Source organism: Dipodomys ordii, unplaced genomic scaffold (genome assembly GCF_000151885.1).
Source record: "Dipodomys ordii isolate 6190 unplaced genomic scaffold, Dord_2.0 Scaffold109, whole genome shotgun sequence".
Lineage (NCBI taxonomy): Eukaryota > Metazoa > Chordata > Mammalia > Rodentia > Heteromyidae > Dipodomys > Dipodomys ordii.
This window is the reverse complement of record NW_012267325.1, coordinates 3,852,503-3,873,442: the sequence shown is the minus strand read 5'-3', so window position 1 is coordinate 3,873,442 and position 20,940 is coordinate 3,852,503. Positions and strand designations below refer to the sequence as shown.

Sequence of the window (20,940 nt, the reverse complement as noted above, 5' to 3'; positions counted from 1 at the left end):
TCTTCTTCTTCTTCTTCTTCTTCTTCTTCTTCTTCTTCTTCTTCTTCTTCTTCTTCTTCTTCTTCTTCTTCTCCTTTCTTCTTCTTCTTCTTCCTCCTCCTCCTCTTCTTCCTCTTCCTCTTCCCCCTCCTCCTCCCCCTCCTCCTCCTCCTTTCTTCCTCCTTCTCTTCCCCCTCCTCCTCCTCTTGTCCTTCTCCTTCTCCTCCTACTTCTCATCTTTTTGTCTCCCCTCTTCTCCTCCTCCACCTCCTTCTTCTAAGAGGAAAGTGGTAGACCTAAGTCAAATCAGGAAAGGAAACAGGTCAGCCTAGACAGGGCCGCCTGAGCCAGTTCCACAACAGGCTCACACAGGCTTCTCTGCATCCCGAATGAAAGAAATGTGGACTCATATCACACCTCTACTTTCTTTTCCTAGTCCCTATTATCTGCCACCTCCATAACCCCCATGACCTCCATCAACCCTGTGACCCACACATGCATATTCACTCATGTCCAACACATACACTCCCCCAGCTAGTAGCCTCCAATGGCCAACATTTCCACCTGCCCAAACCTCCTCCCTTTTCTCCAGAGTATTACTCCCCGCCCATATGGCCAAGTATTTTCCTTTCCTTTTTCTTTTGTGGTACCTTCAACTCCACTAAACATGCATAGTGATAAACTTTAGGCAAAGTTTACAAAGCTCAAAAAACTGAAAATCTGCAATGAATAAAATGCAAACACTGATATTTTAGTCCTCTTGGACTACCATACAACAATCATTGTGTCTGGTAGAGTGGCATGCCTAGAGTCCCAGCCACTAGGAAGGCTGAAGTAGGAGAGATAGCTTGAGCCCAGGAGTTCCAGGCCAGCCTAGGCAACAGGAAATAAATAAATAAAAGGAAAAAACCAGCCATCTATTTGCAACATCCTCCTCACATAGCAAAAAAAAGGGGGCATTGTGAAGTCCCATTTTTTACTTATTTTTATTGCAAAGGTGATGTACAGAGGAATTACAGTTACAAAAATCAGATGATGAATACATGTCTTTTTCAACATTGTCACCTCTTCCATCGATTTCTCCGTTTTTCCCCACCCAGCTCCCCTCCCCCATATGAGTTGTATAGTTCATTTTCAACACAATGTCTAATGGGTATCACTGCTGCATTAGTTCACCCTTTGTCCCATCATTTCTGCACTCTTCCCTTTCCTTCCCCCAGACAGATAAACTTACACATAAGACAAAAAGAACAAAAATAAAAAACAGTGACAAAGAGAGAATAAAATAATAAAAAACTATTGTTTCCACTTCTTAGAGTTTATTTCAATACACATCATTTTATATGATCATATACACATAGCTATTGAGCCTTTGTGATCTTCTCCTAAGAATATCCTCCTTTGGTCTGACTGTGTAAATATTTAGAGTCCTATTTAATTTATCATGTCCAAGTATAATTTTTTGTCTTTTACCATCCATTGTGTTTACTTGTAGAGTTATAGGTACATTTTAATAACTACAAATGAGGGAAAACATCCAACCTAGCTTTCTTTGGGCCTGGCTTACTTTGCTTAATATAATTTTTTCCAGGTATTTCCATTTCCTTACAAATAAGACAATATCATTCTTTCTGATGGAAGCATATAATTCCATTGTGTGTGTGTGTGTGTGTGTATCACATATTCTTGATCTATTCATTCATTGATAAACATCTGGGTTGATTCCATATGTTGAACATGGTAAACAATGCTGCAATGAGCATAGCTGTGCTAGTAGCTTTAGTGTGGTTTGCAGCAGTTTGTGTTCTATTGGATAAATGCCCAAAAGTGGAACTACTGGTTCATAGGGAAGCTCTGGGGCTTGAACTCAGGGCCTGAGCACTGCCTCCTCCCTTTTTTTATGTTAGCACTCTACCTTCTTGAGCCACAGCTTTTGGCTTTTTTTTGGTGCTTAACTGGAGAGAAGAGTTTGATGAGCTTTCCTGCCCAGGCTGGTTCTGAACTTTGATCCTCAGATCTTAGCCTCCTGAGTAGTTAGGATTGCAAGTGTGAGCCACCAGCCCCATCCCCCATCCCTTAATAAGTCAATAATCCTATTCCAAGAGCTCTACCTCTAACTCAATCATCACCTAAGGGTCCTATCCCCTCATGTCATCCCACATCAGAAGGGGGTGGGGGGTAAGCATGTGAATTTGGGAATTAGGAACACAAACATTCACTGGATGTACCTGTTAAGGATTTTAGTCTTCTGAAAGAGAAACTTGCTAAATGAGATGGCAAATCAAATGTATTTATTCATCAAGCGACCTGGGGTCAAATGAGTAGCCACTGGACAATTCATCGAGCTCTACTCTCGGGCTTTCATCTCGTGCCCAAGTTGTACAAAGAGAAAAACCACTGGGTTCCTCTTTGCTAATCTTCCTTTATCTGCACATAAAGCTTGACGGGCCATTCTTGTCTGAAAGCTTGCTGTTCTCATTAGCAGCATGCCTATTCAGAGGCACTTTTCCCTTCCCTTCCCTTCCCTTGAATTATTGCTTCCTCTCTTAACTTTCAGAATTATAATTGTGTCTTCTACAGGAAAGTATGTCTTCTACACATGGGTCACAACCTATATTTCTAACACTCTCTCTTCTTTCTTCTATTCCTGATAAACTTTATAGGTTATAAGCATTTTTTTTGGTCAGTCATGGGGCCTGAACTCTGGGGCTGGGCGTTGTCCCTCAGCTCTTCAGCTTAAGGGTAGTGCTCTACCACCTGAGCCACAGTGCCACTTTGGCTTTTTCTGCTTATTTGGTGCTGAGGAATTGAACCCAGGGCCTCATGCATGCAAGGCAAGTATTCTACCACTGAACCACCTTCCCAGCCCCATAAGCATTTTTAAAAGAACATTGCTTAAAGGATTGGAAAGGTTGGCTATTGTTTGGTGTTGGTCATGGTGATTTATTTAGCCTAATCAGCAACAATATGTTATTAAGGGGGAGCAGAAGTTTAAAAAAAAAATGAAATCCAAATCCCACCACCCACACATATTATTTCCATTTTTTCATTTAGCTTTACCAAGTGTACCCATAATAAATGTTTGTTAAGCTTTTAATATGTACAGCCACAGTGATAGATGGACAGGATACAACACCTAGCAAAACAGAAATGGTCCCTGCTCTTCTGGAGTTGAGAATTTAGTGGAGAAAACAGATATTATTACCAGGCACCTGTGGCTCGTGCCTGTAATCCTAGCCATTCAGGAGACTGAGATCTGAAGAATGAGGTTCAAAGTCAGCCCAGGCAGGAAAGGAGATTCCTGAGAGTCTTATCTCTGATTAACCACCAGAAAGCCAGAAGTGGAGCTGTGGCTCAAAGTGATAGAGTATTAGCGTTGGGCACAAAAGCTCAGGGACAGTGCCCAGGCTCTGAGTTCAAACCCAGGAATGGCACAGAGAGAGAGAGAGAGAGAGAGAGAGAGAGGGAGGGATTAACAGCCAATGTGAGTTAGCTGTTCTACCATGGAGACCACCAGGTGTCCCCATGCCCATTCACTCCAATTACAATGACAGAAGGCCTTCAGGTTCACAGTGGGGAAGGAGGCAGATGGCAGCCAAAATAAAGACTGCTTTTCCCAGTCTCTCTTACAGCTAAGTGTAGACAAGTAACCAAGTTCAAATCAATGGAGGGGACTACAGGAGACCAAAGAGGCAGCAGAATCCAAGCCTTCCTTAGGACTATTTCCAGCTAATTTATTTGCAAAAGGAGAGAGTGGCTCTCTCTGACTGTTGGTTTCTGTACATGGCCACTCATCCTCAACCCTTGGCCTAGAACAAGGATGGAGTTCCACTGACACATCCTGGGCTAGTATACTACTCATCATAGTTTCCCTACATTGGGTCCCACACATCTATAAATATTCCTCCTATGAAATTCTCCTGAGCTCTTAATTTCTGTGTGCCATCTATTTTTCTGCTGGGACTCTTAATGACACCTACTTTGATAACACGTTCTGTTCAAATGCAAGTGGCCATGTTTAATTCTTAGGCACCTTCTATAAGAAGAACTGAATGCTCCCCTATGACCCAGCAATCCCACTGTTGGGCATTTACCCAAATGATCACAAACAAGGCCATACTAACACTACTAGCACAACTATGTTTATTGCAGCATTATTCTCCATAGCTAAGATATGGAAACCACCTAGATGCCTCTCAGTAGATGAATGGATCAAGAAAATGTGATATATATATATATATATATATATATATACATACATATACATATACATATATATGCCTCCATCAGGAAGAATGACACTGCCTCATTTGTTAGGAAATGGAAAAAAATTATACTAAATGAAGTAAGCCAGACCCAAAGAAACATAGGTCCCATAGTTTCCCTTATTTGCAATAACTAGTATACGTCTAGGATAACCTTACCAGACAATAGAAAAGGTCAAAAGCTATGCACAAGATCAATAGAAAGCCCATGGATTGGGAGAAGATCTTCACTAGCCATACAACAGACAAGGGTGGAGCTGGGAAGGTGGCTCAGTGGTAGAGCGCTTGCCTTGCATGTTCAAAGCCCTGGGTTCAATTCCTCAGCACCACATAAGCAAAAAGAAAAAACCTGGAAGTGGCGCTGTGGCTCAAGTGGTAGAGCGCTAGCCTTGAGCTGAAGAGCTGAGGGAAAGCGCCCAGGCCCAGAGTTCAGGCCCCATGACCGGACCCAAAAAAAAAAAAAAAACACACAAGGGTCTCATATCTAAAATATACAGGGAACTTAAAAAATTAAATCCCCAGAAGTGGCGCTGTGGCTCAAGTGGTAGAGCGCTAGCCTTGAGCTGAAGAGCCCAGTCCCAGAGTTCAAGACCCACAACCAACCAAAAAACAAAAAAAGAAAACATAAAAAAAATTAAATCCCCCAACAACAAATCTTCAAAGAAACAACTGCCCAATAAATAAGTGGGCTAAAGACTTAAAGAGAAACTTCTTTGAAGAGGAAAGAAGGATGGCCAATACATACATGAAGAAATGCTCAACCTCTCTAGCCATAAAAGAAATGCAAATCAAAAGAACATTGAGATACCACCTCACCCCAGTTAGAATGGCTATAATCAAGAACTCTAATAACAACAGATTCTGGAGGGGATGTGGACAGAAGGGAACCTTACTGCATTGTTGGTGGGAGTGTAAACTTGTTCAACCACTTTGGAAAGCAGTATGGAGGTTCCTCAAAAGACTCCACATAGAGCTCCCCTATGTCCCAGGAATCCTACTTTTGGGCATTTACCCAAATGTTCACAAACAAGACCACACCAAAGCTACCAGCACAACTATGTTTATTGCAGCATTATTTACCATAGCTAAGATATGGAACCAACCCAGATGCCCCTCAGTAGATGAATGGAGCAAGAAAATGTGGTATATATACACAATGGAATTCTATGCCTCCATCAGAAAGAATGACATTGCCCCATTTGTTAGGAAATAGAAAGACTTGGAAAAAATTATATTAAGTGAAGTAAGCCAGGCCCAAAGAAACATAGGTCCCATGGTTTCCCTTATTTGCAATAACTAGTATATGTATGAGTCAAGCGGAAAAGGTCAGATAAGCTGATGTTATGGGAATGAACCCTAAGATATGTATTCAAATGTTTTTTTGTTTTTTTTCCTTTCATGCAATCATTTCTAACATAATTATAAGATGATTTCTTTGTTGCTTTGTATGTCTCTCCCCCATGGAATAACCTATGCTTTCACTGTATTTGATGTTGGTATAATTTGTGGAGGGGAAGGGAAAAAACAAATCGTTTAACTAGGGATACAGGTGGACCCATTGCAACAATGAGATGTACAAGTCGTTATGTCGAAAACGAACTTTACAACTTTGGTGGGGGAGGGGGTGGGGGGGATAATGGAAAGGGATGGGAAGGAGAAACAAAGAGGAGGCAACAATGCTTGATAAGAAATGTACTCGTTATCTTGTCCATGTAATTGTAACTCCTCTGTACAGTATTCTCACAATAAAAAAAAAGCTATGCACATATGACCGTATAGGATGGTGCTAAGCGAAATCAATCCCAAGATAGAAACACAAGAGGTTTTATCTTTGTTGCTGTTGTTTTTAATGTACTTATAATGTACTATGTGATTTCTTTTGTTTCTTTTATATATTCTTCCCCGTGGTATAACCCCTGTTTTTATTGTATTTGATTCCAGTACCCTGCATCTTGTATATACATTTTTCTAATTTGGGGAGGAGAAGGGAAATGCTGAAACAAGGATGCAGGTTGACCCATTGTAACAATGAGATGTTCAAGGCACTATGTTAAAAAAGAACTCTACAACTTGGCGGGGGGGGGGTAGGGAGGAATTGGAGAGGTGAGGAGGGAAGGGATGGCTGGGGACAAACAAAGGAGGGGGTAACAATGCTCACTAGGAAATGTACTCATTACCTTACTCATGTAACTGTAACCATCCTGTACAGTATCTTTACAATAAAAATATATAAAAATTAAAAATTAAAAAAGAACTGAATGATGCCTTTATAGTTATCACTGGCACAAATGGTTACCTTTGTATTTTTAGTTCCAAATGTTCCATGTGATTTACATATATGTGTAATGGTAATACCTGAAATATTATTCTCCACTGAATCACTACTTGGTTTACTTTTTTTAATCCCCTCTAATTCAAGGCTTACCAGTCTGGCAATCCCCTTAGGACAAGACTGAGTTTCCTCCTCACACCCTCTGCATCAAGCCCAGCACCCAGCATGGAACTCAGAACAAATATTAAAAAAAAGAAATATGGAATGCCTCAGGAATCCTCCTGTCATCCTTGTGCAGGGGCCATGCTAATCTTCTCTGTTTCGTTCCAATTTTAGTATATGTGCTGCTGAAGTGAGCACCAGAACAGACATTTTGAATAGATGGAGAATACTATTTATCATGGAACCCAGGTTTCAGGAAACAAAGATCATCACACAGTGCTCGCCCATCTAAACACAGCCCAGTCCATCTGTTACTGGAGTCCTAGGCCAAAGGCTTGGTTCTGAGGTTGCCCAATTGACCCAAAAGGAGTCAAGTGGTAGTGAATACAAACAAGAAATGTTTTCTCAGTGTGGTTGGACTTGGGAGACAGATCTAACTGCTGGCTTTAGGAATCAACAATAGCTTAGGAGTTTATTTGTTTAAAAAAAAAAAGGAAGGGATGAAGGCAAAATCAAGGAGTGTCCCATATCTAACACTCTTGGCCAGGTTATGGTCTTGTTCATCACCCTGGACTAATAGAGTTGAGTTTTGATGCCAAGGAAATCACCACTGGTTTAGCTGCAGTTTCAATTCCTTCATGGGATGTTTATCTATCAGAGCTGTGGTCCTAGAATTTAAAATAAACTGAGGGAAAGAATAATTGAAGAAAGGTACGTGTGTGTTTGCGAGAGAGAGACAGAGAGAGAGACACAAAGAGGGGGGGGAGGAGGAGGGAGGGAGGGAGGGAGGGAGGGAGGGAGAAAGAAAAAGAGGAGAAAGAGAAAGAGAGAGGGGGGAGTTTGTTAGGTCAAACATTTAGGTCCTCCTTCAATGCTCTAAAGCCTAAGCCTTGACTGACAGGGAAGGCCAAGGCTCTTACCACTTAGTCACCATGGTTGTATAATGTGAACCAAAAATTAGAAATTAACCCAAATCCTCATTCCATTTTGAGGTAAATTTTTATTCCTGGAGAACAGGGATCAGTAGAAATGTAACAGGAATCCTTCAACTTGACACCCCACTGACAAGACAATTGAAACATAGGAGACATAAACCAGTTTTCTTTGCATTGAAAGTAAGCTGAAGTAGTTAAGGTATGAAGGTTTAAGTGGGATAATTTTCTCAGAGGAAAAGAAGTGCTCATCTTTGAATTTTTAAGAACAGTGGAACAGAGTGGTGCATGCCTGTGAGCCCAGAACTAGTCAGTCTGCTGCAAGCAGGAAGCAGGAAGATCAGCAGTTTGAGTCCAGCCTGAACTATAGAGAAAGACTGAGTCCAAAAGAAGAAAACCTGCAAACTGGTGGTTCATGCCTGTAATCCTAGCTCCTCAGGAGGCTGATATCTGAGCATGAACGGTCACAGCCAGCCCAGGCAAGGAAAGTACTTTTTTGTTATCTGGGTTTTTTGTTTGTTCATTTGTCAGTCATGGGGCCTGAACCCAGGGCCTGGGCACTGTCTCTGAGCTTTTCTGTTCAAGACTAACACTCTACCACTTTGTGCCACAGCTCCAGTTTCAGTTTGAGCCACAACTCCACTTCTGGTTTTCTGGTGGTTAATTGGAGATAGGAGTTTCACAGACTTTCCTGCTGAGGTTAGAGCTGAACCATGATCCTCAGATCTCAACCTCCTGAGTAGCTAAGATTACAGGTATGAGACAACAGTACCCAGTCTGTTCAACTCTTTCACCCATTTTGAAATCAAGGTGTTTGATTTTTATTTATTTATTTATTTATTGTTGGTTGTGGGGTCTGAACTCTGGGCCTGGGCGCTGTCCCTCAGCTCTTCAGCTCAAGGCTAGCGCTCTACCACTTGAACCACAGCACCACTTCCGGCTTTTTTCTGCTTATGTGGTGTTGAGGCATCAAACCCAGGGCTTCATGCATGCAAGGCAAGCACTCTACCACTGAGCCAACTGCCCAGCCCCTGCCCTGCATCTTGTATATACACTTTTCTAACTTGAGGAGAGGAAGGGAAATAACAAAATGCTGAAATAAGGATACAAAATGACCCATTGTAACAACGAGATGTACAAGACACTATGTTGAAAAAGAACTTTACAACTTGGGTGGGGGAGGGAGAAGTTGGGGATGATAGGGAGAAAAGAAGGGGGTAACAATGCTTGATAGAAAATGTACTCATTACCTTGCTCATGTAACTGTAACCCTTCTGTACAGTATCTTAATAATAAAAAGTATTTTTAAGAACCTTTAAAAAAAAAAAAAGAATGTAGATACCAAGCCCAGAGAAACGTTATCACTTAGAGGGGCCCAAAGTACTTTTACATTTATGGACCCCTTCCTCTATTAAAAAATTAAAGACAGGGAGCTGGGAAGGTGGCTCAGTGGTAGAGCACTTGCCTTGCATGCATGAGGCCCTAGGTTTGATTCCTCAGCACCACATAAGAAAAAAGCCGGAAGTAGCGCTGTGGCTCAAGTAGTAGAGCGCTAGCCTTGAGCTGAAGAGCTCAGGGACAGCACCCAGGCCCAGAGTTCAGGCCCCACAACTGGACCCAACAAAAAAAAAAAAGAAAAAAAATAAAGACAGGCACCAGTGGCTCATACCTGTAATCTTAGCTATTCAGGAAGCTGAAATCTGAGGGCTGTGGTTCAAAGTCAGCTTGTGGGGAGGGGCTGGGAATGTGGTTTAGTGGTAGAATGCTTGCCTAGCATGTTTGAAGCCCTGGGTTCAATTTCTCAGTACCACATAAACAGATAAAGCCAGAAGTGGCACTGTGGCTCAAGTGGTAGAGTGCTAGCCTTGAGCTGAAGAGCTGAGGGACAGTGCCCAGGCCCAGAGTTCAAGCCCCATGATCAAAAAAAAAAAAGCTCAAGAACCTCGAGCTCAGGACCTGAGCTCAAGCCTGAGGACCAACACCAAAAACAACAACAAAAAAACTGTTTAAATTGTATTTTATAACCAGATTGGTATGATGATGAATATTATCCAGATTGGGCTTATTGTATATTTTGTTATTGTATTGTATGTATGTTTTTATTTACTTGTTTGTTGGTTTGTTTTTGAGGTTAGGTCTTACTATGTAGCCCAAGCTATCTTTAATTCCGGGACTAATTGAATTCCTCCACCTCTGTTTTTCGAGGAGCTAGAATTCAAAAGCAGGTCTCTATAGTGAGACATTGTTAAAATAAAGATTTTAAGAAAAATTTAAATCACGACATTTTTGAGGGCCATGGGCCCTATATATACAGTGTGCCTCATGGGTACATTGGTCCTGCCAGCATCAGCAATAGAGGAGCTAAAAGCAGAGCTAAAAGAGAATGTGGTTCAGGGGAAGAGCACTTGCTTAGCATCGTGAGACCCTAAGTTCCACCCCCATTTCTGAAAAATAAATAAGTAAAAGAGGAAGGAAGGGAATTCCGTTGAAAGCCATGAGAAAATCTAGAAGGTAATGAAGGATGGGCTAGAATCTGAAATGTGTCAACTTCTGAGATGTGGCAGCAGTATAGCTGTGAAGCAGTTAGCACTCTCTCAGGTGTCACTAAGAGTCCTCACGCTCAGCTCACCAACCCAATAACTAAGAAGTCCAGAGCACGGCAGGACCTGAGATTGGCTGAGTTCATGACTCACCAGTGTCTTCCATCCAGGTTCCAATTTTCAGACTTAAGGCTTAACCACTCCTTTGACCACAGCAGTAGCCTCATCTGGGCTGCTTCCCACCTCAGACAGCATCAGCTCAATGTGAGCAGAAATAGTGGTGGGGAGTGGGGGGAGCAACATCCCATCTTATTTAAATCCAGGGAGATGGCCAAGGAACTTTAGTTCTTCCTTATAATTGAGCCAGCTTCAGTCACCTACCCAACCTGGATGACACCCATGCTAGCAAAGCAAAGCCCATGCCAAAGTGGGGTACAGTATGTGCCAGAACAAAATCAGAGAATACGGAGTGTGGGAGAGCCCATTTCACAGCCCTTGAGACCTTTCGGCAAGGTTAAAAGGGGGGAGGATCTTTTAAAAATCCAAGGGAAAATCTCAATGACAGGATTGTGCAGCACATCTCCCCACCCCTCCCCTTCAGGGGTGAAATGGGGGAAGATGTTGATGGGCCCTACCTCAAACATTAATGAAAGAGAATGCCACAGGGATTCTCAGAGACCTTCATTTGCTGTGGGGAGAGGGGTCACAAATCCTCACAGTTGAGTGGCACAGGCTGGGATGGTGTCCAGTGATGTTCTTACCTGACTCATGTAAATGTAACCCCTCTTTATATCTCCTCTAAAATAACAATAAAGTAATTTTTTTAACTTAGAGGCTCTCTAATGATGTGATATCATCAACTCACATTGTAAAATACAAGGTCAACATTCAGCCTTCATCCTAGTTAGCAGAACATTGTATGAAAATAGTTCTGCATCTCTACCTGGCCATTTTTTTTCTGCCAGTCCTGGTGCTTGAACTCAGAGCCTGCAGACTGTCCCTGAATTCTTTTGCTCAAGGCTAGCACTCTACCACTTGACCCACAGCACCACTCCAGTTTTTTCTGTTTACGTGGTACTGAAGAATTGAACCCAGGGCTTCATGCATCTTAGGTAAGCATTCTACCACTAAGCCACGTTTCCAGTCCATCCACCTGACTTCCTAAGTCATCATTTCTCTTTCCTCCACATCCAATTCTCCTCTGTCTCTTTCACCAGGCTCTAGAGCTTCGAAGCTCCCCACCCCTTCATAAAACAGTACTGAAGGGACCAGTACTTGCTTCTCTCATTATCTATATCTACATACATTCCCTCGTAGGTTTATGCAACCTCCAAGTGTTTATCTCCAGCCCAGAACTTTCTCCTGGATTTAAGGCTCATATATGCACTGCCATTCTAATGTCTCCACTTGGGTATCTAGTAATAGATATTTCAAAATAATCTGGGTTTAGGGATTGTTATCTTTTTCTTTGCCTCCCAAAATCTACCTGAACCTTGTTTCCCGAGCTCAAGTCATAGATAGCAACTTCATCTTTCCTTTTGTTTAACCAAAAAAGTTGGAATCAAGCTGGGCGCTGGTGGCTCAGGCCTGTAATCCTAGCTATTCTGGAGAGTGAGATCTGAGGATCACAGTTTGAAGACAGCCCAGGCAGAAAATTCTCATGAGACTCTTATCTTCAATTAACCCTCAAAAACTGAAAATGGAGCCATGGCTCCAAGTAGTAGAGCACCAGCATTGAGCAAAAGAGCTCAGGGACAGTGCCCAGGCCCTAGGTTCAAGCCCCACAAATGTAAAAAAAGAAAAGTTGGACCAACCCCACTTTTTGCATTTGATACTTTATAGCCAATCCATCAGCCAATGTATTTTGGTCATTGGTATCATTTTCAGTAAATATCCAGACCACTCCTCACCACCTCCTCCATGTTTCTCCTGGATTAATTTGTCTTCCCTGTGTGAATCGCCATGGGAAGTCACCCAACCAGAGGCTGCCAGAATATGCTTTTTAAGATGTGAGCTAATGTCATTCTCCTCACAGAAGAGATGGTTTTCCATCTCTTTTATAGCAACAACCACAGTCCTAACAGTGACCTAGCAAAGTAGCAATAAAACTAAATAAATAAGCAATACCTCTGAAAAAATATAAATACATGCAAATTAGCTCAATTTATTTTTATTATGACAATGTATGATGGTAAAATTCAAACAAAAAAGCTTTTCTTCAGGATCCCCAGCAATGGCTTCTACAACACATTTGTACTGGCCCTAGAACAAGGAATAAAAAATACAAGTAAATTTTTTAAATGCTACTGTTACTGTTTTAACAACCTTTTATAAGAACTTTGTATTAACAGTAGAATGCCATTTGGGTTGGGTATTTTCTTAAAATGATGAGGATCATGCATATAAGACAAACGTTCTACTACTGGGCTACACCAATAACTCATTTTCTCAGTATTACAACGAGATAGGATTTTGATTGCTTTTAATTACATGAACAGAGAATGTAGATATATCCTAATTTAAGATGAAGATTTTTACAATTTTTGAAAAGTGACTAATAAGGTTTTCAAATATTATTATTTGTCGGGCTGGGAAAGTGGCTCAGTGGTAGAGCGCTTGCCTTGCATGCTTGAGGCCCTGGATTTGATTCCTCAGCACCACATAAGCAAAAAGAAAAAAGCCGGAAGTGACTTGTAACTCAAGTGGTAGAGCGCTAGCCTTGAGCTGAAGAGCTGAGGGACAGCGCCCAGGCCCAGAGTTCAGGCGCCACGACCAGACCCAAAAAACAAAACAAAACAAAATAAATATTATTATTTGTGATGACGTAATAACTAAAGAATATCATTACTATACTTTATTTTAAAATAGTCATCTAAGTGGAATATATAGATTTTGCTGGTAAATATATGATGCAAATATTCAAAATTACATGGGTATTCACTGAAACAGGATGTTTTTTGGTTTCAGTTCTGGTTTTGGCTTTTTCTAGTGCCAGAGCTTGAACTCAGGTCCTGGGCACTGTCCCTGAGTTTCTTTTGCTCAAAGCTAGCACTTTACTACTTGAGCCACAGTGTTATTTCTGGCTTTTTCTGTTTATGTGGTACTGAGGAATTGAACCCAGGGCGTCATGAATGCTAGGCAAGCACTCTACCACTTAACCACATTTGCAGCCCCAGGAGTTATTTTCACAACGACTGTATATCCAAGCTAAGTCCCCAAGAAAAATCTTAAAGAGAAATAAAATTATGATTTATGTGATTTTTATCCTGCTAAAGAATTTGCACAGGGCTGGGAATGTGGCTTAATGGTAAAGTGTTTATCTAGCATGCATGAAGCCCTGCGTTCAGTTCCTCAGTACCACATAAACAGAAAGAGCCAGAAGTGGTACTATGGCTCAAGTGGTAGAGAGCACTAACCTTGAGCAAAAGAAGCTTAGGGACAGTGCCCAGGCCCTGAGTTCAAGCCCAGGACTAGGAAAAAAAACACATAGTATACTACATGGATAGTTACAGAGAATTACTGACTTATGCACCATGAACAATTGATAAACAATAATATTCCCTTACGCTTAGCCTTGTATGTTAGAGGAAAACAATGAAATGAAAGATATCTTATATGCAGTTTTTTCTATATTCTACAGATTGAAGAAGTATCAAAATACCTAAAATCAAAATTCTTGAACATCCTAATTTGAATAGCTATTTTTAGAATTCATGAATTGCCTGTTTCAAATTCTGAACACATCTGTTCAGAAGGTTAGGAAAGTATATATAACATAACTTGTGAACAATACCTTAGGAAATTGTATTCCCTTGAAGGAAAATGGCACAGATGTATTCACTGTCTCTGCAAACAACATACAAAATACAAAGATTACTGGTCATGATTAGGTGATTGAGGGGGTAGTATGTTGTGTGCCTCTATGGAATACAGACAACTGACAGAGGCCATTCCAAACCAGCCTGTAGGGAAATAATAAATCCTGTACACGGGCTGGGAACGTGGCTTAGTGGTAGAGTGCTTGCCTAGCATGCATGAAGCCCTCAGTTCGATTTCTCGGTACCACATACAAAGAAAAAGCCAGAAGTGAGGCTATGGCTCAAGTGGTAGAGTGCTAGCATTGAGCAAAAGAAGCTCAGGGATAGTGCCCAGGCTCTGAGTTCAAGCCCCAGGATTGGCAATAAATAAATAAACAAACAAACAAATAATAAATCCTGGTCTACTCCTGGCTACTATCATCCTGTGGCTTCCTCTCTCCTTCCTCCCCTTCCTGATTCTCCCTACTAGCCTCTCACTATATTCTTATCTCATACTTCCATGTACTGTCTGTCCACAGGTGGGGTCAATCTCCACATACTCTCCTATTGAACAATGCATGGATCTACCAGACCAAGATAGGTAGCTAAGGTCCTTGCAGACAATCTGTGCCTGACCCTCCCTACACTCAGACTCCACCAGAGATTCCACTCACTGGATGGGCCTGGGAACAGAAATGCCAGGCAAGATCCAAGATGCCAGCAGGGGAATGGACAGCAAAGAACAAAGAGTCCATCCTGTAGGGAAGCACATATTCCATTGTCTCATCAGACTTCACTTATTAAAGCACACACTTAAAGATAGAGTTAAGAAGAATTCCAAGTCTATAATCACAAAACACTCAGCTCTCTGGTAATGAAGCCCACCCTATCATATTAGTGGGGCATTTGACAGGATATTCAATGCGTCTTGTGGATTTGAGAAAGAAATTGAGATGAACTGCTAGATTTCAACCTTAGAGGCTGCTGAACTGTTTAACAGCTCAGATGAGGAGCTCCACTCTTGCCTGCTAAGTAGACCTTTTTGTTAAGGGTTTGTCTGTCTTGGAAGGTCCTACTTAGTCTTACTTCTCAGTCTCTGGTGGGGAGTTAAAGAAGAGAAAAACAAGGCAAAGACAAGAAAATGAAGGACATAAGCCCTTCTCGGGACCTATAACCCAAGATACTGATTATGGGGCTGGCAGACTTACTAAATTTAAGATGCCTTGAACTAACCACTTATCTATGCATAAATGCAGTTTTTAAAGGAATGGGGGCGTGAAAAGTGGTAGGATTGTAGGTAATTTTTATTTTATTTTGCTCATCCATATTTTCTCAATATTATATACTAAAGATATATGACTTTCATAATAATAATAAAATAAAAAGGAATGTTATGTTTAAAGGATATTTTAATAACTTTCCTTTTATTATTTGCTATTATATATATTCATTCAAGGGTCTCTTGTTATGTTAAAACTTCTTAAATCAGCTAGGCACTGGTAGCTCATGCCTATAATCTCATACCTACTCTGGAGGCTGAAATTTGAGGATCCCAGTTTGAAAGCCAGCCCAGACAAGAAAGTCTGTGAGACTCTATGTTTACTAAACTACCAAAAGAGCCAGAAGTGGAGCTGTGTCTGAAGTTGTTGAGCACTAACCTTGAGCAAAAGAAGCTCAGGCCCTAGAACCAGCACAAAAACAAAACAAAAAAAAACCTTTTTTTTTTTTGTTGTCAGTCTTGGGGCTTGAACTTTGGGCCTGGACATTGTCCCTGAAATCTTTAGCTCAAGGCAAGCACTCTACTACTGAGCCACAGTCCCACTTTCAGTTTTCTGATTGTTTTATTGGAAATAAGAGTCTCACAGACTTTCCTGCCTGGGCTGGCTTTGAACTATAATCCTTAGATCTCAGCCTCCTGAGTAGCTAGGATTACAGGCATGAGCCACCAGTTCAAGCCCCAGGACTGGCAAAAAAAAAAAAAAAACCTTTCTTAAACCAGACACCAGTGGTTCATGCCTGTAATCCTAGCTACTCTGGAGGCTGAGATCTGAGGATCACTGTTGGAAGCCAGCCTGGGCAGGAAAATCCATGAGCCCAATTAACCTGCTAAATGCTGGAAGTAGCACTGTGGCTCAAGTGGTAGAACACAGGAAAATGCCCTAAGACCTAGACCCACATACCAAGCTGCCAAGTGGAATGGAACATTCCAAAATTACATCGAGTTAAATATCCCCAAACCAGAACCTGAAACATTTCCCTTTTATGTACATTATCTCAGATATTGGTACTTTGCGCTATCCAGTCAACAGCCCTCAAGTGGCTCTTGATTTCACCTAATCTCATATCTGACACATCAAAAGAGCCAGTACTGTATATCTTGCTAATTCTGTCTCCCAATATGCTCTTGTAGCTCCTCTCTTTTGTGACCAGAGCTGCCATCTTGGTTTCGCACGCACAATCTCTCACAGGCTTTCTGGCTGCTCTTCCTTCCACCCAACTTTCCTGCCTCAGTCAGTCCCCACCTCCTTCCATACAGATACTAGTTGTTCACAAAAAACGGAAACCTCAGTGGGCGAATATTGTGGGCATGACATCAATGCTCATCACTGTCCCCTTTTCTCAGCTCTTCACCAGCAATTTTCCATAAGCACATTCTGCTCCAACTACCAAAGAGGGAGAGAAAAACCTACTCTCCAAATAAACCCTGCTCTTTCACTGGATACATTTGCATATGCTGTTTCTTCTCCAGGGACAATCCTCCCCCTCACTTTCTGAGTAGAATACTCCATGAAGACTGATAGATAGGAGTCTCTCTATCACAGCTAGCTGATAACTGTGTATCTAAAACTATGTAGCTAAAACTAATAGCGCATAATTCTACTAGGAAATTCTATAACTTATTAGGAACTTATGATACTTCTTTGTAGATTTGTTTTCCATGACTGTCTTCCTAGTACAGAATAACTTTTGAGGAAGGAGGCTTTACAATCCAAGTTTGAATTCCCAGAACTTAAATCATGACTTGCTCAAATTAGACTCAAACTTATTTCTACTCTTTTTTTCTTTTTTTTTTATTTAGCTCTGAGACCAGACTTGAACGTGGTACCTGTTGCTTTCGCTCATTCACTAACACTACCAAATGAGCCATGCCTCCCATCCCTCAAATTTATTTCTAGAAGGAAGGACTGGAGAGAAAAGAAATCAGGCAGGCTGGGTTGATTCTGACACATCTTAGATCACAATTAAGTGAAACTTTTAGAATTATGTTAATATAACCCCACAGAGATATGTGAAATCATTGTAAAACAGACGTTTTTATTTAAAAAAAAAAAAAGTAGCTGATGAGAGAAAGCATTCACAGTAGAAAAGTCTTGCATTTGGAGTGGTGGGAAATGAGGACACTTATAATTCTCCAGATGACCACAGGTAAGAACTACAAATACGGGCTGGGAAGGTGGCTCAGTGGCAGAGTGCTTGCCTTGCATGACTCAGGCCCTGGGTTCGATTCCTCAGCACCACATAAGCAAAAAGAAAAAAGCCAGAAGTGGCGCTGTGGCTCAAGTGGTAGAGCACTACCCTTGAGCTGAAGAGCTGAGGGACAGCGCCCAGGCCCAGAGTTCAAGCCCCATGACCGGACCCAAAAAATAAAAAAAGAACTACAAATACTGGTTTCCTCAATTGTAAAATTGACAGATCAGCAAAATTAAGAATAAAAAGATTTGGCTGGGCACAGGTATCTCACGCCTATAATCCTTGCTACTCAGAAGACTGAGATCTGAGGTTCATGATTCAAAGCCAGCTAACAAAGTCCATGAGATTTTTAATTCCAATTAATTATCAAAAAGTCAGAAATGGATCTGTGTCTCAAAATGGTAGAGCACTATCCTTGAGCACAAAGTTCAAGGACAGCAAGGCATTGGTGGCTCACACCTGTAATCCTAGCTATTCAGGAGGCTGAGATCTGAGAATCACGGTTCAAAGCCAGCTCAGGCAGAAAAGTATGTGAGACTCCTATCTCCAATAAATCACTCAGAAAACCAGAAGTTATGCTGTGGCTCAAGTGGTAGAGTGTTAGCCTTGAGCTGAAGAGCTGAGGAATAGTGCCCAGGCCCAAAGTTCAAGCCCCATGACCAAAAAACAAAAAACAAAACAAAAAAAAAAACAGGGTAATGCTTAAAAAAAAAAAAAATTCAGCCAGGCACCAGTGGCTCATGCCTGCAATGCTAGAAATCTGAGGATCAGAGTTTAAAACTAGCCCAGGCAGACAAATCCAAGAGATTCTTGTCTCCAATTAACCAGCAAAAACTAGAACAGGACATGTGGCTCAAGTGGTAGAGCACTAGCTTAGGGACAGCACTCAGGGCTTGAATTCAAGCCCCCATATGGACACACACACACACACACATACACAAGGACATCTAGAACCAAGGGTAAAATGTAAAGTACTCATCTGAAGGAGGCAAAAACTTTAACATCTGCACAACCATGCCAAAACAAATTGTAAAATGCTTAAGCTATTAAAACTGTAGGTGGACATGAAAAATTATTACCAAAAAAGCAATTTTCAGTGCACTTAATTTTCAAACTTGCTCATAAAATTTTTTTTATTTTACCAATAAAATAAACTGAATGTTTACTTACCTCCTTTCAGAGCTCTGCAAAAAGAATACTCATCATCAGATCCTCTACAAATAACTTCAGTGCGTTTGGGCAATTCCATGGAGTTGACAGATAAATAGATATTGAGATACAACTTTTTTAAGTCTCTCCCTTAGAAAGAAAAATTCCATTCGTCACTCAAGAGATTCTTCTACACAAAATATTTATTGTAGGCTAAATCATTGTCCTGTACTTTCCCTACATTATTTCGTTGTCACAACTATCCATGAGGTCGGTAGCATTATTCCTGCTCTGCAGATGAGAAAACTGAACTGCCGCGAGGATAACTGTGGACAAATAGAATACTCCACCGTCAGAATTGGATATGACAGCTTCAAACTTGATGAAGAAAAATACCAAAGTCACAAAAATTTTAGTTCTAGTTAGTTCTTCTAGAAAACTCCAAGAAAACAAAGAGGGGTTTAGTTTGTTTGTTTGTTTTGTTTTTGTTTTCTGCAATTCCTGGGGCTTGAACTCAGGATCTGGGCACTGCTCTTGAGCCTCTGTGCTCAAGGCTAGCACTCTACCACTTGAGCCACAGCACCACATCCATCTTTTTCTGTTTATGTGCTACTGAGGAATTGAACCCAGGGCATGCTAGCAAGAACTGTACCACTAAGCCATATTCCCAGCCCAAAAGCAAAGAGTTTTTATTTTTAAAAAAATTAAGAATAGGGGCTGGGAAGATGGCTCAGTGGTAGAATGCTTGCCTTGCATGCATGAGGCCCTGGGTTCGATTCCTCAGCACCACATAAAGCAAAAAGAAAAAAAGCCAGAAGTGGCACTGTGGCTCAAGTGGTAGAGCACTAGCCTTGAGCTGAAGAGCTGAGGGACAGTGCCCTAGCCCAGAGTTCAAGCCCCACGACTGGACCCCAAAAAAAAATTAAGAATAAAATTGAATTGAAAGCTATATAAAATATATAGCTTTAAAAGTGAACAAGTGAGGGGCTGGGAAGGTGGCTCAGTGGTAGAGCGCTTGCCTTGCATGCCTGAGGCCCTGGGTTCAATTCCTCAGCACCACATAAAGCAAAAAGAAAAAAAGCCAGAAGTGGCACTGTGGCTCAAGTGGTAGAGTGCTAGCCTTGAGCTGAAGAGCTGAGGGACAGCGCCCAGGCCCAGAGTTCAGGCCTCACAACCAGACCCCCCCAAAAAAAGTGAGCAAGTGAGGGAGGAGTGTAGTTGTAGAGGTGGGAGGGAAGGGATGGTAGGGGAAAAACAAAGGAGGCAACAATGCTTGATAAGAAACGTACTCATTACCTTGCTCATGTAACTGTAACCCCTCTGTACAGAAGTTTCACAATAAAAAACTTATTAAAAATAAAAATAAAATAAAATAAATAAACAACTACTAGGGGCTCATGTCTGTAATCCTAGCTACTCAGAAGACTGAGATCAGAGGATCCTGGCAAGGTAGAAAAGCCCATGAAATTTTATTTAATTTTTATTTTTGCTGATCCTGGGGCTTGAACTCTGGGCCTGGGCACTGTCCCTGAGCTTCTTTTTACTCAAGGTTAACACTCTACCACTTGAACCACAGTGCCACCTCCGGCTTTTTCTGAGTAGTTTATTGGAGATAAGAGATTCACAGACTTCCTGCCCTGGCTGGCTTCCAACAGTGATCCTCAGATCCCAGCCTCCTGAGTAGCTAGGATAATAGGCATGAGCCACTAGCACGGGGCCCTGAGATTCTTTTTTTTCTTTTTTTTGCTGGTCATGGGGCTTGAACTCTGGGCATGAGTGCTGTCCTCAGCTCCTTAGCTCAAGGCAAGCGCTCTACCACTTGAGCTACAGTGACACTTCCGGTTTTCTGGTGGTTTATTGGAGATAAGAGTCTCACAGACTTTTCTGCCCCGGCTGGCTTTGAATCGTGACCCTCAGATCTCAGCCTCCTGAGTAGCTAGGATTACAGGCCTGAGCTACCGGCGCCCAGCTCCTGAGATTCTTATGTATAATTATCCAACAAGAAGCCAGAAATGGAGCTGTGGTACAAGGGGTAGAGCATCAGCCTTGAATGAAAAAGGCAAGCAAGATTACCAAACCTTGAGTTTAAGCATTATTACTGGTATAAATTTGTTTTTCTTCATGACATTCCTATTATAATTAATATAGAAATTTAAAGGAAATATTTTTTCTGAACTCTTCCAAGTTACTCATTTGACTCAAAGGGAAAAAAATCTAAAATGTTATTTATTTGTTTATTTATTTACTTACTTATTTTGCCAGGCCTGGGCCTTGAATTCTAGGACTGGGTCCTGTCCCTAAGCTCCTTTTGCTCAGGGCTAGCACTCTACCCATAGATCTACAGCACCACTTCTGTCTTTTTCTTTTTTTTTT

At 41.4% G+C, this 20,940-nt stretch overlaps 1 protein-coding gene across 2 annotated transcripts in view; it reads right to left on the bottom strand.

Annotated features, from left to right (window-relative positions):
• Positions 1-12,304: 12,304 nt before the first annotated feature.
• Ly96 (lymphocyte antigen 96) overlaps positions 12,305-20,940 on the bottom strand; it is a 14,801-nt gene continuing 6,165 nt past the window's right edge. For both annotated transcript variants that reach the window (XM_013028459.1, XM_013028458.1), the window contains 3 exons: positions 18,589-18,717; positions 13,944-13,996; positions 12,305-12,412 (listed from right to left, as the gene is read on the bottom strand). In XM_013028459.1, coding sequence (XP_012883913.1) covers positions 12,305-12,412; positions 13,944-13,996; positions 18,589-18,717 — 290 coding nt within the window. The remainder of the gene's footprint in view (positions 12,413-13,943; positions 13,997-18,588; positions 18,718-20,940) is intronic.